This window comes from Dipodomys spectabilis, unplaced genomic scaffold (genome assembly GCF_019054845.1).
Source record: "Dipodomys spectabilis isolate Male_0828 unplaced genomic scaffold, ASM1905484v1 ptg000826l, whole genome shotgun sequence".
NCBI lineage: Eukaryota > Metazoa > Chordata > Mammalia > Rodentia > Heteromyidae > Dipodomys > Dipodomys spectabilis.
Genome location: NW_024871503.1, coordinates 89,001 through 108,574, shown reverse-complemented (window position 1 = coordinate 108,574; position 19,574 = coordinate 89,001). Strand labels below are relative to the sequence as shown.

The following is a 19,574-nucleotide window of genomic DNA, read 5'->3' as shown; positions in this document are numbered from 1 at the left end:
CTCGCACTCGCTAGACACAGGCTTTACAGCTCGAGCCACACCCCCTGCTCTTGCTGCTGGACTGCCATCCTCCTACTTGGCACCTGAGTAGCTGCAGTGACAGGCGTGAGCCACCACCTCAGCCACTCTGCCCTTTTCTATGACAGGTTCTGGTCCAAGCTTTTGTTCATGTTTTCTGGTGCCCGTTCTGGGGCTTGAATTCAGGGCCTGAGCACTGTCCCTGAGCTTCTTTTGCTCAAGCTTAGTGCTCTAGCACCTGAGCCAGTTCCACTTTTTGCATCTGCATGCCTGCGTGCCTCTGTGTGTGTGTGTGGTTAACTGGAAGTAAGAGTCTCATGGAGTTTCCTGCTTGGGCTGGCTTCAAACCACAATCCTCAGATCTCAGCCTCCTGAGTAGCTGGGATGACAGGCGTGAGCCACCAGCACCCGGCTCCAAGGCTTTTATGATCACCTAACTGCTGGTTTGGGAATGGAAACTGGAAGCTGGCGAGTGTCTTTACCCTTAACTCCAAAATGTGTGAACTTTATGTATGGACCAAGTTCTGAAGCAGGTTAGTTCTAGCTCAGCCACTTCTCTGAATTCTGCCATTCTTCCACTTTACAACTAGAACACTGAAGCTCGGAGAGGGATCCACTTGCCTAGGGACACATAGCACAGTGGTGAGAAGCCAAGCTTGCCTCCTACTCAGTCTGTCTGGACTCCAGACCCCAAGCCTCTGACCCTCAGCCGTATGGAGGCAGGGGCCATGCTCGGCAGATAGAGCTCTGTCTTCCTGCTGTGTGTCCTCCAGCAAGTCACTTAGCCTCTCTGGGCCTGATAGCCTTAGGAGATCCAGATAACTGCTTTGAAACTCTGAGTCTTTGGACTGCATGAGTTCTAGGAGTTAGAAACCACACTATCACACTATGACTTAAACAACCCTCAAAACACGCAGCATGAATGTCCCATCGGTGCTGTCGCGTGATACGTTGCAAGGTCAGACTTCCTCTCAGGCCAGCATTATCCATGTTCCTTATCCGCGCAGGAGAGCTTGTCAGCTCATCAGGTGCTTACCCAGCACAGCTAAGCAGCATCTCATTGCCTTGGTGACAGAAGCCCCTCCCCGCCCTCCCCCTCCCCCCCCCCCCCCCCCCCGCATCTGAGAAGGGGAGGTTGGAGTCAGCCCACCTCCCGACACAGCCGGCTGGTCCTTACCCCTGTCACTCTCCTCATGGCCATTAAGCAGGTGCAGACCCCACCCGGCACTCTGTATGGTCCATGTGCCTTCTGGCACCCTCACTTGGCAGGTGGACGGCCGAGGCTCCCAGCAGTGGCTGGGCCACGAGTTGGGGGGGGGTGCGCCCCCTGCTGGCCGCCATGCACACCTGCCCCTCTTTCCCTCCCTGCCAGCAAGTACTACGAGAAGGAGGCTCTGCTGATGGACCCGGTGGACGGCCCCATCCTGGCGTCCCTGCTGGGTAAGAGGCCGGGGCTCTGGCCTGGGGCCTCGGGAGCGCCCAGCCCACCGGAGCCTGCTTGCCTGCCGGCCGCCTCTCCTTCCCTGGGTCTTGTTCTGGTCTGTTCACTGCGGGGCTCTGGGGGAGGAGGAGGCCGGGTGGGTGGACATTCAGGGTCCGCAAGTTCCCAGCCGGTGTGCTCTGCAGTGGGGCCCTGCGCCCTGGAGTACACCAGGATGAAGACCGCCGACCACTTCTGGACGGACCCCTCGGCCGACGAGCTGGTCCAGAGACATCGCATCCACAGCTCCTACCTGCGCCAGGACTCGCCCACCAAGCGGCCGGCCCTCTGCGTGAGCGCCAGGCAGCGGGCCCTGGGCGGGCAGCGGGCCGGCCCTCCCTCCCCCACGCTCCCCTCCCCCCTCCCCCTCCCCCCGTCACTCCAGGGCTGTCCCTCCACGTACCAGATACAGAAGAGACACTCGAGCGGCAGCATGGACGACCGGCCGTCCCTCTCTGCCCGAGACTACGTGGAGTCCTTGCACCAGAACTCTCGTGCCACCCTGCTGTACGGCAAGAATAACGTCCTGGTCCAGCCGGTGAGCCACCGTGGGCCTTGCTCCGAGGGTTCGGATCTGGGTTGGAGGTGGGGAGTTTCCTCTGGCTCCAGATTGCTTCTCCACCCACCCACCCATCCATCCATCCATTCATCTGTCCATCCACTTACCCATCCACCCACCCACCCATCCAACTATTCTGTCTATCCACTCCTCCATCTGCCCACCTACACTCCCATCCATCCATTCATCCATCTACCCACAAATCCATCCATCCACCCACCCATTCACCTGTCCACCTATCATCCACCCATCCACCCATCCGCCCATCCACCCATCCGCCCATCCACCCATCCGCCCATCCGCCCATCCACCCATCTGCCCATCCACCCATCTGCCCATCCACCCATCTGCCAACACGTGCATCCATTCTTCTGCTCGCCCACTCTCCCAGCCAGCCATCTACCAATACATCCGCCCATTAATTATCCACCCTGCCACCTATCTACCCACCTGCCAATCTAGTCAATTCATTCATCCACCCACCACCTACCCATTCATCCCTCTCCATTCACCCACTTCCTAATAAATCCATCCATCAGCTACCTATCCACCCATCTACCCACCTACCTATTCACCAACCAATTTCTCATCCATCCATCCATTCATCATCTTCATTCATCCATCTGCCAGTAAGTCCATCCGTCTGTCCATCTACCCTTTCAATCAACCATCTGCCAATGTAGCTACGCATTATCCACCCACCCACCAACCCATCCATCTATCTGTTCCTTCATCCATCCACCTGCTAATTTCTCCATCTGGCCAAGCGGCTGGTCCCCCCATTCTCTAGCCCACCCATCTTTTCATCTGTGCGCCCGCTCCCTCTCCTGCAAGCATCTGCCTGTGTTTGCATCTGCCCTCCTGCCCATCATCTCCCCGTCTTCCCCATTGCTGCCCCACCCCACCCCCCACCTCCTGCCCTCCCCAGCCTCAGGATGGATGGCAGCCACCCTGTCACTGCCCATCCGTGTTCTCCTCGCTTGCCAAACGTTTACTCAGGCCTGCTGTGTGATGGATGGATGTGGCGGGCGTCTGCTGGGCGCTGTGCCGCGGGAGCGCCCAGAGCTGTGTTAACTCACTTTAAGCCCCGCAGCCCTCACAGGCAGGGCCGTTCAGCCTGGAGACACTGGAGCCTGCAGAGGTGACCAGGACTGAGAACTTTAATTCACCACCGGCTGTTGCCATTACTCTGTCTTTCCTCTGGCAGCTGGCCGGGCTCTAGGGATGGGAGGGGAGAGGGGCACCCACGGCTCCGGCTCCCAGGAAGTGTCCCTTTTGGCTGCCTCTCTCCACGGCCAGCATGGTGACTAGACTCTGGGAGGAAGCGGGAGAGGTCACTGGGTGACCCCCCCCCCCAAGCACTGACAAACTGTGCTGGTGGCCCTCCACTTGGTTTTTATAAGTAAAGTGTTATTGAAGCACAGCCGTGACCATTCGCTTCTGTGCTGCCCATGACTGCTTCCAGGCTATGGTGGCAGCGTTGACTGGTGGCATCCGGGCCTGTGTGGCTTCCATGAGCAAAGACAAGGCCCCAGCCATCTCTTGGCACGGGAAGTTTGGTGACCTCTGAACCTGAGAGTGTAGTGAGTTCAGCCTTTCTGGCAAAGGCCTCAGGCTGGGGTCTGAGCTCCCCACAGCTCTGGGCTGGGGGGGGGGGGGTGTTCATCTGCTCAGCCGCCAGCCTCCTCTGTGCTGCGGAGTCCCATGGTTTCCAAGGTGTAAAGTACCCCCCGCCCTCCGAGTGGGAAGCGGGTCGGGGCGGGACCAGCCCGGTGCGCAGCTATGGCCAGGGCCCTCCCCGGTGTGCGTGACGGGGTGCAGGCTTCCCGGGATGGACGCGGGACCCAGGGGCTGCTCCCTCGTGGGCTCCCTCGTGGGGTCTGCCCAGAGCGTGGCAGGGCTGCGCTCGGCACACACTTGGTGCTAATCAGACGCCGGGTTGGCTGCTGCCTGAGTCTGAGGATTTGGCATGGGGGCTGCCATCCTCCTGGATGAGCGATGGTGGCAGAGCCCCCCCCCCCGCCTTGTGCCTGGGATGAGCAGGGTAGCTGGAGGGCAGGGGGTCCTGGAGGCAGTTTGTGGGGCGATTGGACCCCCTGTCGGGGGAGCGGTTTCTGGCAACGGCTGGGGGCTGCCCTCGCACTCGGTGCCATCTCTCTCCCTTGGCTGAGAGATGTGGCCCAGTCCACGGCTTGAAGACACGGAGCCCCCGGGGGCGGAGCCCCTGGACCCCAGGTGAGGGGCACGTGGTTGCCCCGCGGCCGGGCCATCCTGAAGCCCCACTGTGGGGGGCCAGGCTGGGCACAGAGGAGGCCGGGGCACCCCGCTGGCCGGGACCTCACGGGCCCGGAGCCCGAGCACCGGCGTCGGCGACGCGCGGATGAACCAGCGGGCCCAGCGCCTCTGCCGCCGCCCGCCCGGCTCCGGCAGGGTGGCCGGGCCTGAGCAGCCCCGTCCGTCTCTGCAGAGGGATGACATGGAGGCCCTGCCTGGCTACCTGTCCCTGCACCAGACCGCGGACATCATGACCCTGAAGTGGACGCCCAACCAGCTGATGAACGGGTCTGCGGGGGACCTGGACTACGAGAGGAGGTAGGAGTGGGGCGCGTGTGCGTGCGTGTGTGTGTGTGTGTGTGTGTGTGTGTGCATGTGTGCGTGTGCATGCGTGTCTCCAGGCCCCTGGGAGCTTCTCCCGGTCACTAGAGCATAAACCTCATCCAACATCTCACTGGCTCTGCACGGGCCACGGGGTCCTCCCTGCACCAATCACGGTGCTCGGGACACTGGCGCGCGCTGATGGGTCGGTCCTGGGTCAGGTGATCCTCGGGGCCACGCGGCCAGGGGGGGATGACGCCCTCAGGTGGTGGAGGCGCTGAGAGAGCAAAGGGAGACAGCCTGGGCAGAACAGGCCGCCGATGCCAGCAGTGCAGGGTCCAGGGAGGGGTCAGAAGGGGCAGCGTCCCCACGGGGGTCAGCCGGCCCCCTGAAGCCTACCCCTGGTCCCCTTCCAGTGTCTACTGGGACTACGCCATGACCATCCGCTTGGAGGAGATTGTCTACCTGCACTGTCACCAGCAAGGTGGGCCCCGGGGCCTCGGGCACGGCAGGCACGCGTCCTGGGCCCCCGTCTGTCCCCACGCTTCCGCTTGTCCCCAACTGCCTGTGCAGCCTCGGGCCAGCGCCTTTCCCTCTCTGAGCCTGGGTCTTCCCCTGTGTAGAATGGCTGCCGCGTAGGGCCTAGAGCAGCCCAGCAAGGGGGTGGCCTGGTCACCACGTCAGAGGTGAAGCGGCCCGTCAGCTCCAGAGCCCAGACTTGAGCCCAGGTCTGGGGGAGGCAGAGCTCTGCAGACTAAAGAACCATAACTTCCCTCGCTCCTTCCAAGCCAGAAGCACACACAGGCCCGGCCGGCTCTAGAAAGCTTGGGCCACACCAACACCTTAAAACACAGTCGCTCGTGCCTTTTTAAGGAGACAGAACTGAGGTTCCAGTCTAGGCGCTGATCCTTACAGGCTGCTGTGTGACCTTGGACGAGATAGTCAACCTCTCTGAGCCTTGGTTTTATCATGTAGAAATTAGACCATGACAAATAGGGATATTGTGAGCTTTACAAAATTTTTAACCACCAGGTGAAAAACACTCAAGTAAGTGCTCGCTCATGCCGGCCTGAGCCAACCAGCGCGGGGAGGATTTGAGTCTGAAGTCTGCCTTTAACCTAAGTCAGGCAGGGTTACAGAAGGCTGAGGAGAGGCCCTAGGAAGCCAGTTCTGGGTCTCATCCTGTCACATGCCCCCCCAAGATGGACGGTGGGGGCGGGGGGATCTGAGGAGAGGGGCCCAGCCCTGCCCGGAGCTGGGGTCCACCCTGGGGCCTGGGCTGGCCAGAGGGGGCAGCCACCACCCTACCCTACCCCGCCGTGACTTCCTGCTGGTCTCCCCCGCCGGTCGGTGGCCGTGGCAGTGGACAGCGGCGGCACGGTGGTGCTGGTCAGCCAGGACGGGATCCAGAGGTCGCCCTTCCGCTTCCCCAAGGGCGGCCACCTGCTGCAGTTCCTCTCCTGCCTGGAGAACGGGCTGCTCCCCCACGGCCAGCTGGACCCACCGCTCTGGTCCCAGCGCGGGAAGGTGAGTGACCCCCGGGGGCTGGAGGGGGGCCGGGGTGGGCCCGGGCCCCACCGAGGCCTGGCGGGTGCGCGCACACCCCACCGCGGCCCCCTGCGGGCCCGGGGACAGACGGGCCCCCGGACGGGCTTCAGGATGTGTTCTCTCAGGGCAAAGTGTTCCCCAAACTCCGCAAGCGGAGCCCCCCGGGCTCGTCCGAGTCCACGTCGTCAGACAAGGAGGACGACGAGGCCACGGATTACGTGTTCCGCATCCTCTACCCCGGCACGCAGTCCGAATTCGGTGAGCCGCCCCCACTACCATTGAGGCCGGGCAGGGTAGCATACGCCTATCATCCCAGCCACTAAGGAAACGGAAATCGAGAGGTCCAGAGTTCAAAATCAAAAGGTTTATGGAGACTCCATTTCAACACGCAAGCCTGGCCGAGCGTGGTGGCTGGCTGCTGTAACCCCAGCGTACGGGAAGTGTGTCTAGAAGGATAACAGCCCAAGGCCAGCCCAGGCCCCCCAAATGCAAAAAGGCGGGGAGCATGGCTCAAGGGGAGGAGCATCTGCCTTGCAAACGCAAGGCCTTGAGGTCAATCCCCAAAAATGCTAAAAGAAAGAAAAAAGAAACAGAAAAGATGACAGACGCGTTGGGGAGGATTGTACCTCAGGCCTGTTTCCCCATCTGTAAAATGGGGGTGTCGGGTGGGAGCCCTGCCGGCGTCTGAGGGCTGAAGGCCGGGCAACGGGTGTCCAGGGCCTGCAGGAGGGACATGGCGCTCCAGGCATGACCAGGAGCTCATGGTGGCCCAGGGCCTCCAGGCCCGGAGGGGCCCGGCACGCACCCCACCCAGTGCAGGGGCCCATGCAGCGTCCATGCTGGCGTCAGGGTCTTCCCACTGAGCCCCTCCTTCCTGCAGCCCCCCAGCTCCCAGGAGGACGAGCGTCCTGAGCCTGGCTGCGGGACCAGGCCCTGTGACACGCCAGCTCCCATCCGGCCGGGGCAGGGGCGGGGCCAGGGGGAGGAGTGGGGCCTGGGCAGGGGCGGGGACAGGGGCAGGGGTGAGGCCTGGGCAGGGGTGAGGCCTGGGCAGGGGTGAGGCCTGGGCAGGGGCGGGGACAGGGGCAGGGGTGAGGCCTGGGCAGGGGTGAGGCCTGGGCAGGGGCGGGGACAGGGGCAGGGGTGAGGCCTGGGCAGGGGCGAGGCCTGGGCAGGGGTGAGACCTGGGCAGGGGTGAGGCCTGGGCAGGGGTGAGGCCTGGGCAGGGGCGGGGACAGGGGCAGGGGTGAGGCCTGGGCAGGGGCGAGGCCTGGGCAGGGGTGAGGCCTGGGCAGGGGCGGGGACAGGGGCAGGGGTGAGGCCTGGGCAGGGGTGAGGCCTGGGCAGGGGCGGGGACAGGGGCAGGGGTGAGGCCTGGGCAGGGGTGAGGCCTGGGCAGGGGCGGGGACAGGGGCAGGGGTGAGGCCTGGGCAGGGGCGAGGCCTGGGCAGGGGTGAGACCTGGGCAGGGGTGAGGCCTGGGCAGGGGTGAGGCCTGGGCAGGGGCGGGGACAGGGGCAGGGGTGAGGCCTGGGCAGGGGCGAGGCCTGGGCAGGGGTGAGGCCTGGGCAGGGGCGGGGACAGGGGCAGGGGTGAGGCCTGGGCAGGGGTGAGGCCTGGGCAGGGGCGGGGACAGGGGCAGGGGTGAGGCCTGGGCAGGGGTGAGGCCTGGGCAGGGGTGGGGACAGGGGCAGGGGTGAGGCCTGGGCAGGGTGGGGACAGGGGCAGGGGTGAGGCCTGGGCAGGGGCGGGGGCAGGGGCAGGGGTGAGGCCTGGGCAAGGGCGGGGGCAGGGGCAGGGGTGAGGCCTGGGCAGGGGTGAGGCCTGGGCAGGAGCAGGGACAGGGGGAGGGGCGGAGTCTGGGCAGGGGTGAGGCCTGGGCAGGGGTGAGGCCTGGGCAGGGGCGGGGACAGGGGCAGGGGTGAGGCCTGGGCAGGGGCGAGGCCTGGGCAGGGGTGAGGCCTGGGCAGGAGCAGGGACAGGGGGAGGGGCGGAGTCTGGGCAGGGGTGGGGCCTGGGCAGGGGCGGGGGCCTGGGCAGGGGCGGGGCCGCCAGGGCTCCAGCCTCTGGCTCAGCCGTGCTTTTCCTTCCTGGCCCGCTGGCGGCCAGCACTCTTGTTCCTGAATGACCCACGCGTGAGGACCCTGTCCTCGATGCTTAACCTGGAAAATGGGGAGAAGATCTGTCTCCCCGCCCCCCCACTCAGGACTGTATTCCAGGAGGTCAAACGGTGCCCACACCTGCTGAGCCAGCCTGGCAGCTGCCCAGAGAGCGGCGGCGGTCGCGGGCATTCTGTGCCCTGCCTTCTCTATGTCTGAGCTCATGGCGTGCCTAGCAAAGACACAGAGAGGTCAGGCAGTGGCTCCAAGGTCACACAGCAAATTCCAGCCCTCTAGCTTTGTCAGCTTCATCCCCAAGGTCAGGTTCAGCCCATGGAGAAATGGGGACCCCTTTGCTTGGCTGATCTCCACCAGAGCCCGAACTACACAGGGTGAAAGGAACCCCCATCTTACGGTATCTCCCGTGACAGAGACGGGATCCTCCCCCGGTGTGGCGCCCATCTGCGGCCCCCTGCCCGACTTTACAAATAAAGTTTTATTGGCTTGTGGCCCCACACACTCTCATTCAATGTCTGGCGGGGACAGGCGGGCATCGGTTTCTCCAGCGTCTTCCCGCCGGCCCAGCCTCACGCCTGCACCTCACGGTTCTCGTTTGCTTTGTGTCTCAAGTCCCCGCCGGCCCCATCTCTGTGGGCCCCGCCTGGATGATGTTTCCTGCCGGCCAGTCCACTCTGGTGGTGGCCAGGGGGATTCGGTGGGCACAGGACGCCGCCCACCCCACCCCGCGCCTGCCGGAGCAGCCCCCCAGTAACGTCCATTTCCCCCTCCCGGGGCTGGGTACCAGCCGTGTTGTCATTGAGTCTTGGTCCCAGGGGATGTGGGACAGAGAGACAGATGGGTGTCCCTGCCTTCCCCGGCCTCTGCCCCGCACAAGGCAGTGGTGAGAGGAGAAGGGGGTGCTGGGGGCTCACTCAGTGGCTCAGGCATCCATTGGTGATGTCTGCATGGTGTGAGGGCCAGGACAGAAGCTGCTGGTCACAGCTTCCCTGGGTGTTTTTTTTTAGAACATTTGAAGGGGTCACTGGCCTCTCTTGGCCAGCTCCCTGTGGAGAGTGTAATGGCCCCTCTGGGTAGCTGTGAGAGCCCGCAGGGAGGCGTGGCCTGGCACTGGTGGCTCACTTATAATTCCAGCTACTCAGAAGGCTGAGATCCAGAGGATCACAGTTCGATGCTACCCTGGGCAGAAAAGTCCCCAAGACTCCATCTTCAAAACAGCCAAAAAAAACCCTGGAGGTGCAGCTCAAGTGGAGCACCAGCTGTGAACAAGAGAGCCACACAAGTCCAAGCCCCAGTGCCACTAAAATACATCCCACCACCATACGGATCCATGTGCCCTGCCTCCAGGAGGCTTTGTTCCAGCAGGAGAGGATCGCAGGATGGATTGTGGTTTTTCAAGGAGGGGCCCCCAGGCTGTTGTCTGGGCCTACCAGTAGAGCATCTTTGTAACTCCGGCCCCCTCCTCAGACTTCCCAGCGTCTCCGGTCCCAGGGCGCTGTCTCTGGTGACTCAAGGCTCCGCAGAATTGCCCGCAGCCCCCTCCCATCACCATCCATCCCCTGTGCCCCACTGAATGACAACATGGCCGGGACTGCCTGCCTGGGCTCGGCTGGGCTCTGGGCTCCGGGCTCTCCCTCTCTCTGCACCATTGCCCCCTCTGCCCGTCTGCTGGAGCCTCCTCATCGGGGGGTGGCCGGTGCTGGGTGCGGTGGGCTCCAGGGCCCCAGCAGCCTGTGATCGGGGCCGGCCCGGGAGCGGGGAGCTGCTTGCTTTGGGGGTGAAGTTCGTGTGGCCCGCACAGACATAACCAGAGCTCTCCTGCCCCTTCTCCCCACCCCAGCCCCCCAGGACCTCATGGACGTCTCCGAGAACAGCCTCCCGGCGCTGTGGCAGCCCGGCCCCCGGAAGTCCTCCTGCTCATCCTGCTCCCACAATGGCTCAGCCAACGGCAGCTCCAGCAATGGCTGCAACCACGAAAGGTAGGCGGGGCGTCGGGAGAGATCCAGGATCCACGGGGGGGGGGGGGGGGGTGCCCCTTCACTGCCCGGAATTGGATCTGGAGGCCGTGGGGTCCACCGTTGCTCCGTCGACTCCTGGCCATGTGCAGTTACTTCACGCGAATCAGTCAGGATGAGCAAAGCGATGCTGCAGTAACAAATACTCCCCAGAGCCGGCGGCCTTGGCCACAAGCATGGAAGTACCTTGCCACACCACATGTCTGTCAGCGGTCCACAGGCGGCTGCGTTCTCCTCCAGTAAAGGCCCCGGCCAGAGGCTTCACGTGTCATCTCTGCTCCCACCACGGGGCCAGGAGACACTGCCGTGCTCCATGTCTGTGATATAACTGAACAGGAATGACAGACATCTCAGTTTGCTTAACATGTGTGACCACTGAGGAGCAAATCCAGACATGGTCTAAAGTACCCAGCACACGGTACCCACCCAGCACACAGTACCCAGCACATGGTACCCAGCATACAGTACCCAGAACACAGTACTCACCCAGCACGGTACTCAGCCCATAGTGCCCAGAACATGGTACTCAGCGAAACAGTCCCTAGAACATGGTACTCGGCACACCTAAGGGTGGGAAATACGTGTAATAGAACTGAGACTCTTAGACTTCAACAGGAATAACAGTTGCGGGACAGGGGGGAAGGGGACATACCCTGGTACCAGGACTGTTTTCCGGAAGCCTTGGCTGAGCCAGGTCCAGCTCTGGCCCCTCCCTGCCCTGCTCCTTGGCTTTGCCAAGAGCCTCCTGGGATGTCCAGAGAACCTAGGCCTAGTCTTCTTTTCCATTCTCTGCAGGAGCCTTTGTTTCCTCCCACAACTCCGGGGCCTTGCTCTCCTCCCCTCCCCTCTTTCAGCCAAAGCAGCACCGAAAACATCACATGAGGAGAGTTGTGGCATTGCGTACTTGGCGGTCAATCCATCAGGCGCTATTTGCCCGTTTGGTTCAGTTTGGTTCCCCGAGGCCATTTTAAGATTCTTTTCCTACAAGTGGCATAAACCCACTTCTATTAAGGAAAAGAAAATTCGCTGGGGTAGGGGAGAAGTTCAGACTCAACAGTAGCTTCAGGACTGGCTAGATCCAGGTGCTCAGAGCGTGAATCCCTCCCTGGGTCTCCAGATGCTGGCTTTGCTCGCCCCCAAGAGGGCTGGGTTCTCAGGCAGGCCTTTCCTATGCCCTGGCAAAGAGGGCCCCACACCTCCACAGCTCAGGAATTCAGCATGAAACAAAGTGTCTACTCCCCAGCAGTTCCAACCAAACTCTCTGGGCCGGTTCTCATTGGCCCAGATGTGTCACGTGACTACCACTGAGCCAATCACTGTGGCGCCCGCCCAGGTCCCGTATTGGGTAATCCTAACATCTTCATCCGGATGGCAGGGATGGTGGTGGGAGGGGTGAGTCCTTGGAGGAAACCTGGGGTGCTGGTAGCAGAAGAGGGGGCGCTGGTGCTGGGTGGGTGGGAGTCAGCAGCCCCGGGCTCCTCCACGCGGCCTGGGGGAGAAGGGCCTGAGGCATGTGTCGGTACCAAGGGGCCGCAGGCGGCTCAGACCTCAGCTTCTCCCGCATCTCCCCCCACAGGGCACCCCTGAAGCTGCTCTGCGACAACATGAAGTACCAGATCCTTTCCAGAGCCTTCTACGGATGTGCGTATGGCGTCTCCCTTGCGGTGGGGTCTGTGATGATCACTTACGGCCAGCAAGCCAGTGATGACGGAGGAAGGGGCCGGCTGCTCCATTTCCTCCATGCCTCTCCAAGACTCAGTTTCCCCATCCACGCACAGACAAGGCTTATCTCTGGGCCCTCAGAGAGGACTGTGGGCCCTGGGGACAGGGGTTCGGTCTAGTCACCACCACGTCCCCATGAGGGATTCAGGACTGCATGAATAACACATGCACCCTCCCCTAGTACTTAGCTGTAGCTGCTCAATAAATGTCAGCTTCTTTCTGTGGGCCGGAGAGTGAGGCAGCCTGATCCCTTCCCAAACACTTACAAACTGAGCTTGTAATACAGTAATACTCAGAAGAGACACTAAGGCACAGAAGGGCAAAGTGACTTTCCAAAGGTCACAGCTGGGACTTGAATCCTAGCCTGCCTTTTGTTGGTTTCATTTTCCCCTCTCCCCTATGTGGATTCTTAGCATGTTTTATTTCCCCAGCCTCACAATCTACTTGGGTTGTACTAGGGTTTGAACTCAGGACCTTGTGCTCACTAGGCAAGTGCTCTACCACTTGAACCACTCCTCCAGCGCTTTTCTGTGCTGTTCGTTCCTGAGATAGGATCTCGATGCCTGCCCAGGCCCATGCCTGGACTGCAGTCTGCCTATTTTCAGCTTCTCATGGTCACTGGGATGGCAGGCGTCCACCACTGAGCCTGGCCTCTCCTACTGAGAGGGTCTTGTGGACTCTGCTGCCCGGGGCCATCCTAGAACCGCCACCCTCTGGAGCAGCTAGGATGACAGACATTGGGGCTAGGGGGCCATGACAGGTTGCTGGGGGGGGGGATGGGCAGGAGGTGTTGGGGTGTCTTATCTCCCTTGCCTCCTCCCGCAGGGCTGGCCTACTGCAGGCACCTGTCCACCGTGCGGACCCACCTGTCGGCCCTGGTCAACCACGTGATCGTGTCCCCTGACCTGCCCTGCGATGCCGGGCAGGGGCTGACAGCCGGGATCTGGGAGCAGTACCTTCGGGACAGCACCGTGAGTAGGCCTGGCCCGCGCATGCATACTGGGCCAGGACCCAGGGGGGCTGGGAACCACACCTTGCTAGCACAGACCCAACAGGCCCTGCCTGAGTCCCATGCCTGCCTGCCTTCAGAGTTCCCTCCTCTTCCCAAGACATGTCAGGTGGGGCGCGCCTAAGCAGGCTCCGAAATGTTCCAAAATCCAAACCTTGATGGGCACCAACACAAAAGCCCGGCGGGGCATGGGACACCCACACTGACCGGTGTGGGTCACAGTGAAAAACCCAACGCGCTGAAAATATACAGACTTCCCTTGCAGTGCTCATTTCCAAGGGTTTGGAAAGATCTGTGGGTCTCCGAGCTCCGCTCCGGCTGCACTGGCTTAGCACATCGGGAGAGGAGCCCAAGGGCCCATATTCTTCCTGAGGTTCGCCCAGTGCTCTGGTACCTGTCCTTGGAGGAAGCAGTCTAAGGCCCAGCTGACCGCCTCAGCTCATCAAAAGTGAACCATGATCCGGGCTAATGGCTCACACCTGTAATCCCTGCTATACAGGGGGCTGAGATCTGAGGATCATGGTTCAAAGCCAGCCCAGGCAGGAAAGTCTGTGAGACTCTTATCTCCAATGAACCACCAAAAAGTCAGAAGTGAAGTAGTAGCTCAATTGGTAGAGCTAAGAACTCAGGAGCGGTGGTCAGGCCTGAATTCAAGCCCCAGGTTGGGCGCACGCGCACTCGCGCACACACGCAGCTAAAAGTTGTGAGTCACCCAAGAGTGCATAGCTGCTAGTGTGTGAGCCGTAGCTGGAGTGTTTATTCTGTGCTTTATTTAGAGTTGGATCCTGGAAAGTAATATTTCGAAATAAGCACAGGATGAAGCACTGATTGAGAATTAAGTGAACGTGTTAGTCACAGCTGCTGGCCTTTTTTACTTTCTTTTTTACAAAACAATACATGTTGTGTTTCTTGTCCTTTTCCGTTTGACTCGGCGATGCACACTGAGCACTTGGATACCTCAGCCCTCGTAGGCGGCCCCCGGCCTCGCAGCATTTGCGTGGATGGACTGGCTGCATTCCACCCTTGGGGGTTCCCAGGGTTTGAAGTTCCTGGGGTTTGGCTCTTTGAAACGGCACCAGGATAAATATCCTGGCACATTTGGTGCACTCGTCAGCTTTCTGTTATTATAACAAACACCCGAGCTTTATATCAGCTTGTGAAGAGCAAAAGTGTGTTTGACCAGGGCCTGGGAGCTGTCAGTCAGGGACCGACTGGCCCTGTTGCGCTGAGCCTGTGGCAGACAGTGCACCATGGCGAGGAGCCTCAGAGTGCGCCCCAAGGCCCAGTGCCACACAGAGAGCAAGAAGGCAGGGCTGGGGCCTACTGCACCCTCTAAGGAGCCCCAGCTCCCCCTGGGCCCTACTTCCTGAAGGTTCTATTTCCTTCCAGAAGCACCACCCTGGGGACCCACGCCTGGGCCTTTGGAGCCCACTCTAGGGAGGCAGAGGGCCGGGCCCAGACAGGATGGCAGGGTGGGTGACAGCTGCCCCAGTCCTCAGCAGCTGACCCGACGTGCTGCTTCCCACCCCGCCCGCAGAGCTACGAGGAGCAGGAGCTGCTGCGGCTCGTCTACTACGGGGGCGTCCAACATGAGATCCGCAAGGCTGTGTGGCCCTTCCTCCTGGGCCACTACCACTTCGGGATGACGGAGGCAGAGAGGAAGGAGGTCGGTGCCAATTTGGACGGTGGTGCTGGCCACATCATGGAGCCAGCCACTGTGGGGCGTGGAGACCAGGGAGGGGTGGGGAGGGGTGGGGAGCTATGAAGGAGACCACAGCCTTTTGTTCTGAGACGGTTGAAGATTGACACCCTGTGTATCCAATGGCAGCACGCTCCAATATCATAGCAGGTGGGCCTTGGGGTTGTATGCCTGTCTGATTCAGGCTTCCCTGTTTACTTGTGTGTGTGTGTGTGTGTGTGTGTGTGTACAGGTGCACACAGTGTAGGTGCCTGACATTTTATCAAGAGGAAATGCAATACAACAATTCATGCTATTAAAATCGCTATGTACAATATATCACCATCCTGACACATAATCTACAGGCATGACCAGGCCTTGTTTCCACTCTCTCACTCACACTGAGTTTTTGAGATTGTTGGTTTTCCGCCTCTTTCTGGCCGTCATCGTACTGGCATTAACGTCACATCTATCTTAAAGAAATTCACTCTCACCGGGCGCCGGTGGCTCACACCTATAATCACTAGCTACTCAGGAGGCTGAGATCTGAGGATCACTCTTCAGAACCAACCTGGGCAGCAAAGTCTGTGAGACTCTTCAATTCACCACCGGAAAACCGGAAGTGGCTCTGCAGCTCAAAACAGTCGAGCGCTAGCCTTTAGCCAAAGTGCTTAGGGACAGTGCCCAGGCCCTGAGTTCAAGCCCCACATCCAACAAGAAAGAAAGAAAAGAAAAAGAACGCTAAGTGTTTAAGGAGAAGGAAATGCTCAGTGGCCCCGATGTAATTAGCATGCATGTGTCACACAGCCACACAGGGACTGTGCGTCAGTTAGACATGACCTGTTGAAGACAGATGTGGTCGGGTGTGGGGGTGTTCAATGACAGGTCACCTCACTGACGTAACCTGGGAAGGAGAAGCAGAGCAGGAAGTGGGAGCCCCCCAGGATGGGGGCTACCTCAGTCCTCTGTGAGCCACAACCCTTCTTCCTAAACTTGCTGAGTCTCAGTGACAGGGCTCTGGGGGTGCCAGGCCCTCCCCCCCTCCTCCTGCTCAGAACCGGTTCCAGAGGTGCACTGGGTGGGCTCCATGCCGAGGGCAGGAGGTCAGCCAGGGTGGGCGGGCTGGCAGTGCCCAGGCCCCGGGCGCTCAGCGACCTTGACCCACCCGCCACAGGTGGACGAGCAGATCCACGCCTGCTACGCGCAGACCATGTCTGAATGGCTGGGCTGCGAGGCCATCGTGAGGCAGCGGGAGCGGGAATCCCACGCCGCCGCCCTGGCCAAGTGCTCGTCGGGGGCCAGCCTGGACAGCCACCTGCACCGCATGGTGCACAGGGACTCCACCATCAGCAACGAGGTGATGGACGGTGCGCCCCGCCACCTGGGCATGGGGGCGCAGCGGGGAGCGGGGGAGGCTCAGGGCCAGGGGCCTTGAGTAGGTCTCATCCTTAGCTTCTTTTCATTTTCTGAGGGGGTTACCGAGGAATGTTGGAATTTCGGTTCAAATTCCTGCTCTAGCTCTGGGATCTCCTGCACACAGCTTCACCCGCGGACCCCCATTTCTGCATGTACAGAATGGAGGTGATTGGGAGTAAGGAGGCGTATGTGCAGTGTAGCACAGCACCCTGCTTCCTCGTAGTCAACAAATGCAGGCCAAGTACCTACTATGTGCCAGCTACCGTCTGGAGCGTGTCCAGCACGTTCCAGTCCCCAGGGCAGGAATCTGCCTATACAGAAGCTCCAGTTGAACAGCCCAAAGTAGGCCCTCACACGCAGCATGCACACTGCTCCTCACCGTGGCCCCCGAGCCGGTGGGTCAGCCTGCGGGCTCCCATCCAAGCAGCACAGGGTGGGGGGGTCACCCGGGAACCAGCCCTCTGGAGGCCGGTGGCCTTGACCATGCTGTGTCTGGTATGCTGGCTGTGCACCACACCTCTCAGCCTCCCGCTGGCAGCCAGGCCATGCTGTCCCACGGAGCAGGTGCAGGTTGGGCTCTGCCCTGCTGGGTTTGCTGGCACCTGTGGCCCACACACGTGGGTGGCCAGGTCTGGCTTCAGAGTGGGCACGGATGGGAAGCTGGAGGGAGGCTGCCAGCCTTAATAGAGCAGTTACGGGTGGAGGGTTGCGGTGCGGGGGATGGGAGGCCGGGGCCCCCAGCAGGTTCTGGGGAGCAGGAGAGTGCCCCCACTTTCACTTTAGAGCCAAGAACCTGAATCCAAGGATGGGGCCTTGTCCCCCAGGACAAAGGTAGATGGCTTCCCAGCCCAGCAGCCCTTCCTGAGCTGGCTGGTGGGAGGGGGGCGGTGAGGAGGGGGCTCACCCCTGTTCCTCCTCCTCCTTTCCCTCCAGTCCTCCCAGAGCTGCAGCTCAGGCCGCCAGAACCTCCGCCTGCAGAGCGACTCCAGCAGCAGCACACAGGTGACCTTCACAGGCCACGCCCACTCAGCACCACGGCCCGTCTGGCCCCCTCCAGGCCACGCCCACTCCTCATCTCGGCCTGGCTGGCCTTGCCTATGCCACGCCCATTCCGCATCATGTTCCCTCTGGCCCCGCCCTCACCATGCCTTGTCTGCACCCCGCCCTCCCCGGCCCCGCCCCTTCTCTGCACCCCGCCCTCCCAGGCCCCGCCCCTTCCCTCCGTGCCCCGCCCACTCCGGCCTATCCCCACCCACAGGTCCTCGGACCCACGGGTCCTTGGGATGGCTCATTGGTTGTGCGCTGGTCCCATTGCATTTGTATGTGTTAGGTTTTCGTACTTACCCTTAAAAATGGGAGTTTTCAGTGACACAAGTAATACCGTATCCCCTTGGTGTCCTCAGTGGGGTGGCTCCAGGACACCGCCATGGATACCAGGTCTAGGGCCGCTCAGGTTCTGTAACGTGGCTCAGACCCAGACATGTGCAGGTATTTCTTTGAAATAATGGGAGCTTACACGGCACCTCCTCCCGCCTCTCTTTTCACTGACTGAATAGTATTCCTCCACATCTGCCCCTGCTGGGCACCCCGCCCGTCTATCTCTGTGCTCCGTGTCTGCAGGTATTTGAGTCGGTGGATGAGGTGGAGCAGGTGGAAGCAGAGGGCAGGTTGGAGGAGAAACAGCCCAAGATCCCCAACGGGAACCTGGCGAACGGCACGTGCTCGCCCGACTCCGGCCATCCCTCCTCTCACAACTTCTCCTCCGGCCTCTCGGAGCACTCGGAGCCCAGTCTGAGCACGGAGGACAGCGTGTTGGACGCCCAGCGGGGCGGGGCCCCGACGTTCCGGCCCGGGGACAGCAGCGTGGACGAGGGGCAGAGCAGCGAGGCCACCACGTCCCGGGACGAGGCCCCTCGGGAGGAGCTGGTCGTGCAGGACAGCCTGGAGAGCGACCTGCTGGCCAACGAGAGCATGGACGAGTTCATGTCCATCTCGGGCAGCCTGGACGTGGCCTTGCCCGAGAAGGACGGCCCCGCCGTGGAGGGCTGGCGGGCCGGCGAGGCGAAGCAGAGCCGAGGGGACAGCGAGGACAATCTCTCAGAGGAGCCTGAGATGGAAAGTCTCTTCCCCGCCCTGGCCTCCCTGGCCGTGGCCACTCCTGCCACCAACGAGGCGTCCCCTGTGTCCTCCAGTGGCGTTACCTACTCGGTAAGTCACCAGGGCCTCCCTCTCCCTCACTTTCCTATCGCCAGCTGGCCTCCAGTGAGGAGACCGGGCTCTACTGCAAGCTCCATTTATCCTGCCCAACCCAGGAGGGAGGCTCTTCTCTCCAACATGGGAGCGTCACTGTTAGGCACTCATTAGGGAGAGAGAGGTAGTATAGGTAGAGCATCTTCGATTCAAACTTCCAACATGCTCCAAGACGGATGCAGCAGCGCATGCCTGTAGTCCCAGCCACTCGGGATTAAAAAGTTTCATTTAAAATTTTATGTGTGCTCCTTTTAAATAGGCTGATTTTGTAGACCTGCTTTTATCTTGACCCCGCATATACTTTCTTTACAAACTTAAATCACAAGCCAGGGACCAGTGGCTCATGCCCATAACCCTGGCTGAGATCTGAGGATCAAGGTTCAAAGCCAGCCCAGACAGGAAAGTTCATGAGGCTCTTAACGCCAGTAAACTACTCAGAAGTGGTGCTGTGGCTCAAAGTGGTAGACTGCTAAGCCTTGAGCAAAAAAAAAAAAGCTCAGAGGTAGTGCCTAGGCCCTGAACTCAAGCCCCATGACTGACAAAAAAACGACAACGCTTGTATCCCTAGACCAGCTTCCTGCGTGTTGTGTGAGCTGGGGACGGAGCTCCTGTGTCGTGCTGCCTGGGGAAGCAGCCATGGGAGACTCCTCACCCTGCAGGGCTCAGACAGCAACGCCTCGGCTTCCATCTCCACAGCTTCCCCAAAGCAAAACCGCCCGTTTGCTGTCTTCTCTGTGTCTGGTGCACTTGAGACCTTGGAATTCTCCTCCTTTCCCCTCTGTCTGGTTGAGCTGTCGTCAGTGCTGTGCATCAAGGCATCTGCCTGGTGTGGCCTCAGGATGGCCTTTCTGTTCAGCTCTTTCACCGTCCGGTCTGGTGCTCAGCAGGGAGGGGCCGTGGCCAGCTCTGGTCCAGTCTCTGATTCTCTGTTCCTCCACAAGGAGAACAGAATAAAACAGAATCAATATTTTATTTATTTGTCAGTCGTGGGGCTTGAACTCCAGGCCTGGGCGCTGTCCCTCATCTCTTCAAAGCGAGCACTTTATCACTTGAGCCACAGCACCACTTCCGGTTTTCTGGTGGTTTATTGGAGATAAGAGTCTCACGGACTTTCCTGCCCAGACTGAGTTTGAACCATGATCTTTAGATCTGAGTCTACTAAACTAAA

General features: G+C 60.8%; 1 protein-coding gene and 1 long non-coding RNA gene across 2 annotated transcripts in view; one reads left to right on the top strand and one right to left on the bottom strand.

The window, feature by feature from the left end:
- The window catches only part of Sgsm1 (small G protein signaling modulator 1), a 43,139-nt gene that overhangs the window by 15,161 nt on the left and 8,404 nt on the right, over nucleotides 1-19,574 (top strand). The window contains exons 6-20 of the mRNA XM_042673407.1: nucleotides 1,391-1,458; nucleotides 1,645-1,790; nucleotides 1,905-2,036; nucleotides 4,525-4,649; nucleotides 5,069-5,136; nucleotides 6,016-6,179; nucleotides 6,326-6,458; nucleotides 8,929-9,066; nucleotides 10,157-10,295; nucleotides 11,908-11,972; nucleotides 12,879-13,024; nucleotides 14,600-14,728; nucleotides 15,915-16,097; nucleotides 17,090-17,158; nucleotides 17,777-18,364. Of these exons, the coding sequence (XP_042529341.1) occupies nucleotides 1,391-1,458; nucleotides 1,645-1,790; nucleotides 1,905-2,036; nucleotides 4,525-4,649; nucleotides 5,069-5,136; nucleotides 6,016-6,179; nucleotides 6,326-6,458; nucleotides 8,929-9,066; nucleotides 10,157-10,295; nucleotides 11,908-11,972; nucleotides 12,879-13,024; nucleotides 14,600-14,728; nucleotides 15,915-16,097; nucleotides 17,090-17,158; nucleotides 17,777-18,364 (2,293 nt within the window). The remainder of the gene's footprint in view (nucleotides 1-1,390; nucleotides 1,459-1,644; nucleotides 1,791-1,904; nucleotides 2,037-4,524; nucleotides 4,650-5,068; nucleotides 5,137-6,015; nucleotides 6,180-6,325; nucleotides 6,459-8,928; nucleotides 9,067-10,156; nucleotides 10,296-11,907; nucleotides 11,973-12,878; nucleotides 13,025-14,599; nucleotides 14,729-15,914; nucleotides 16,098-17,089; nucleotides 17,159-17,776; nucleotides 18,365-19,574) is intronic.
- Nucleotides 177-19,491, bottom strand: LOC122102671. The gene is made up of 2 exons (XR_006146544.1): nucleotides 19,456-19,491; nucleotides 177-256 (listed from the first exon to the last, which is right to left on the bottom strand). It is a non-coding gene; the product is annotated as an uncharacterized LOC122102671 (long non-coding RNA).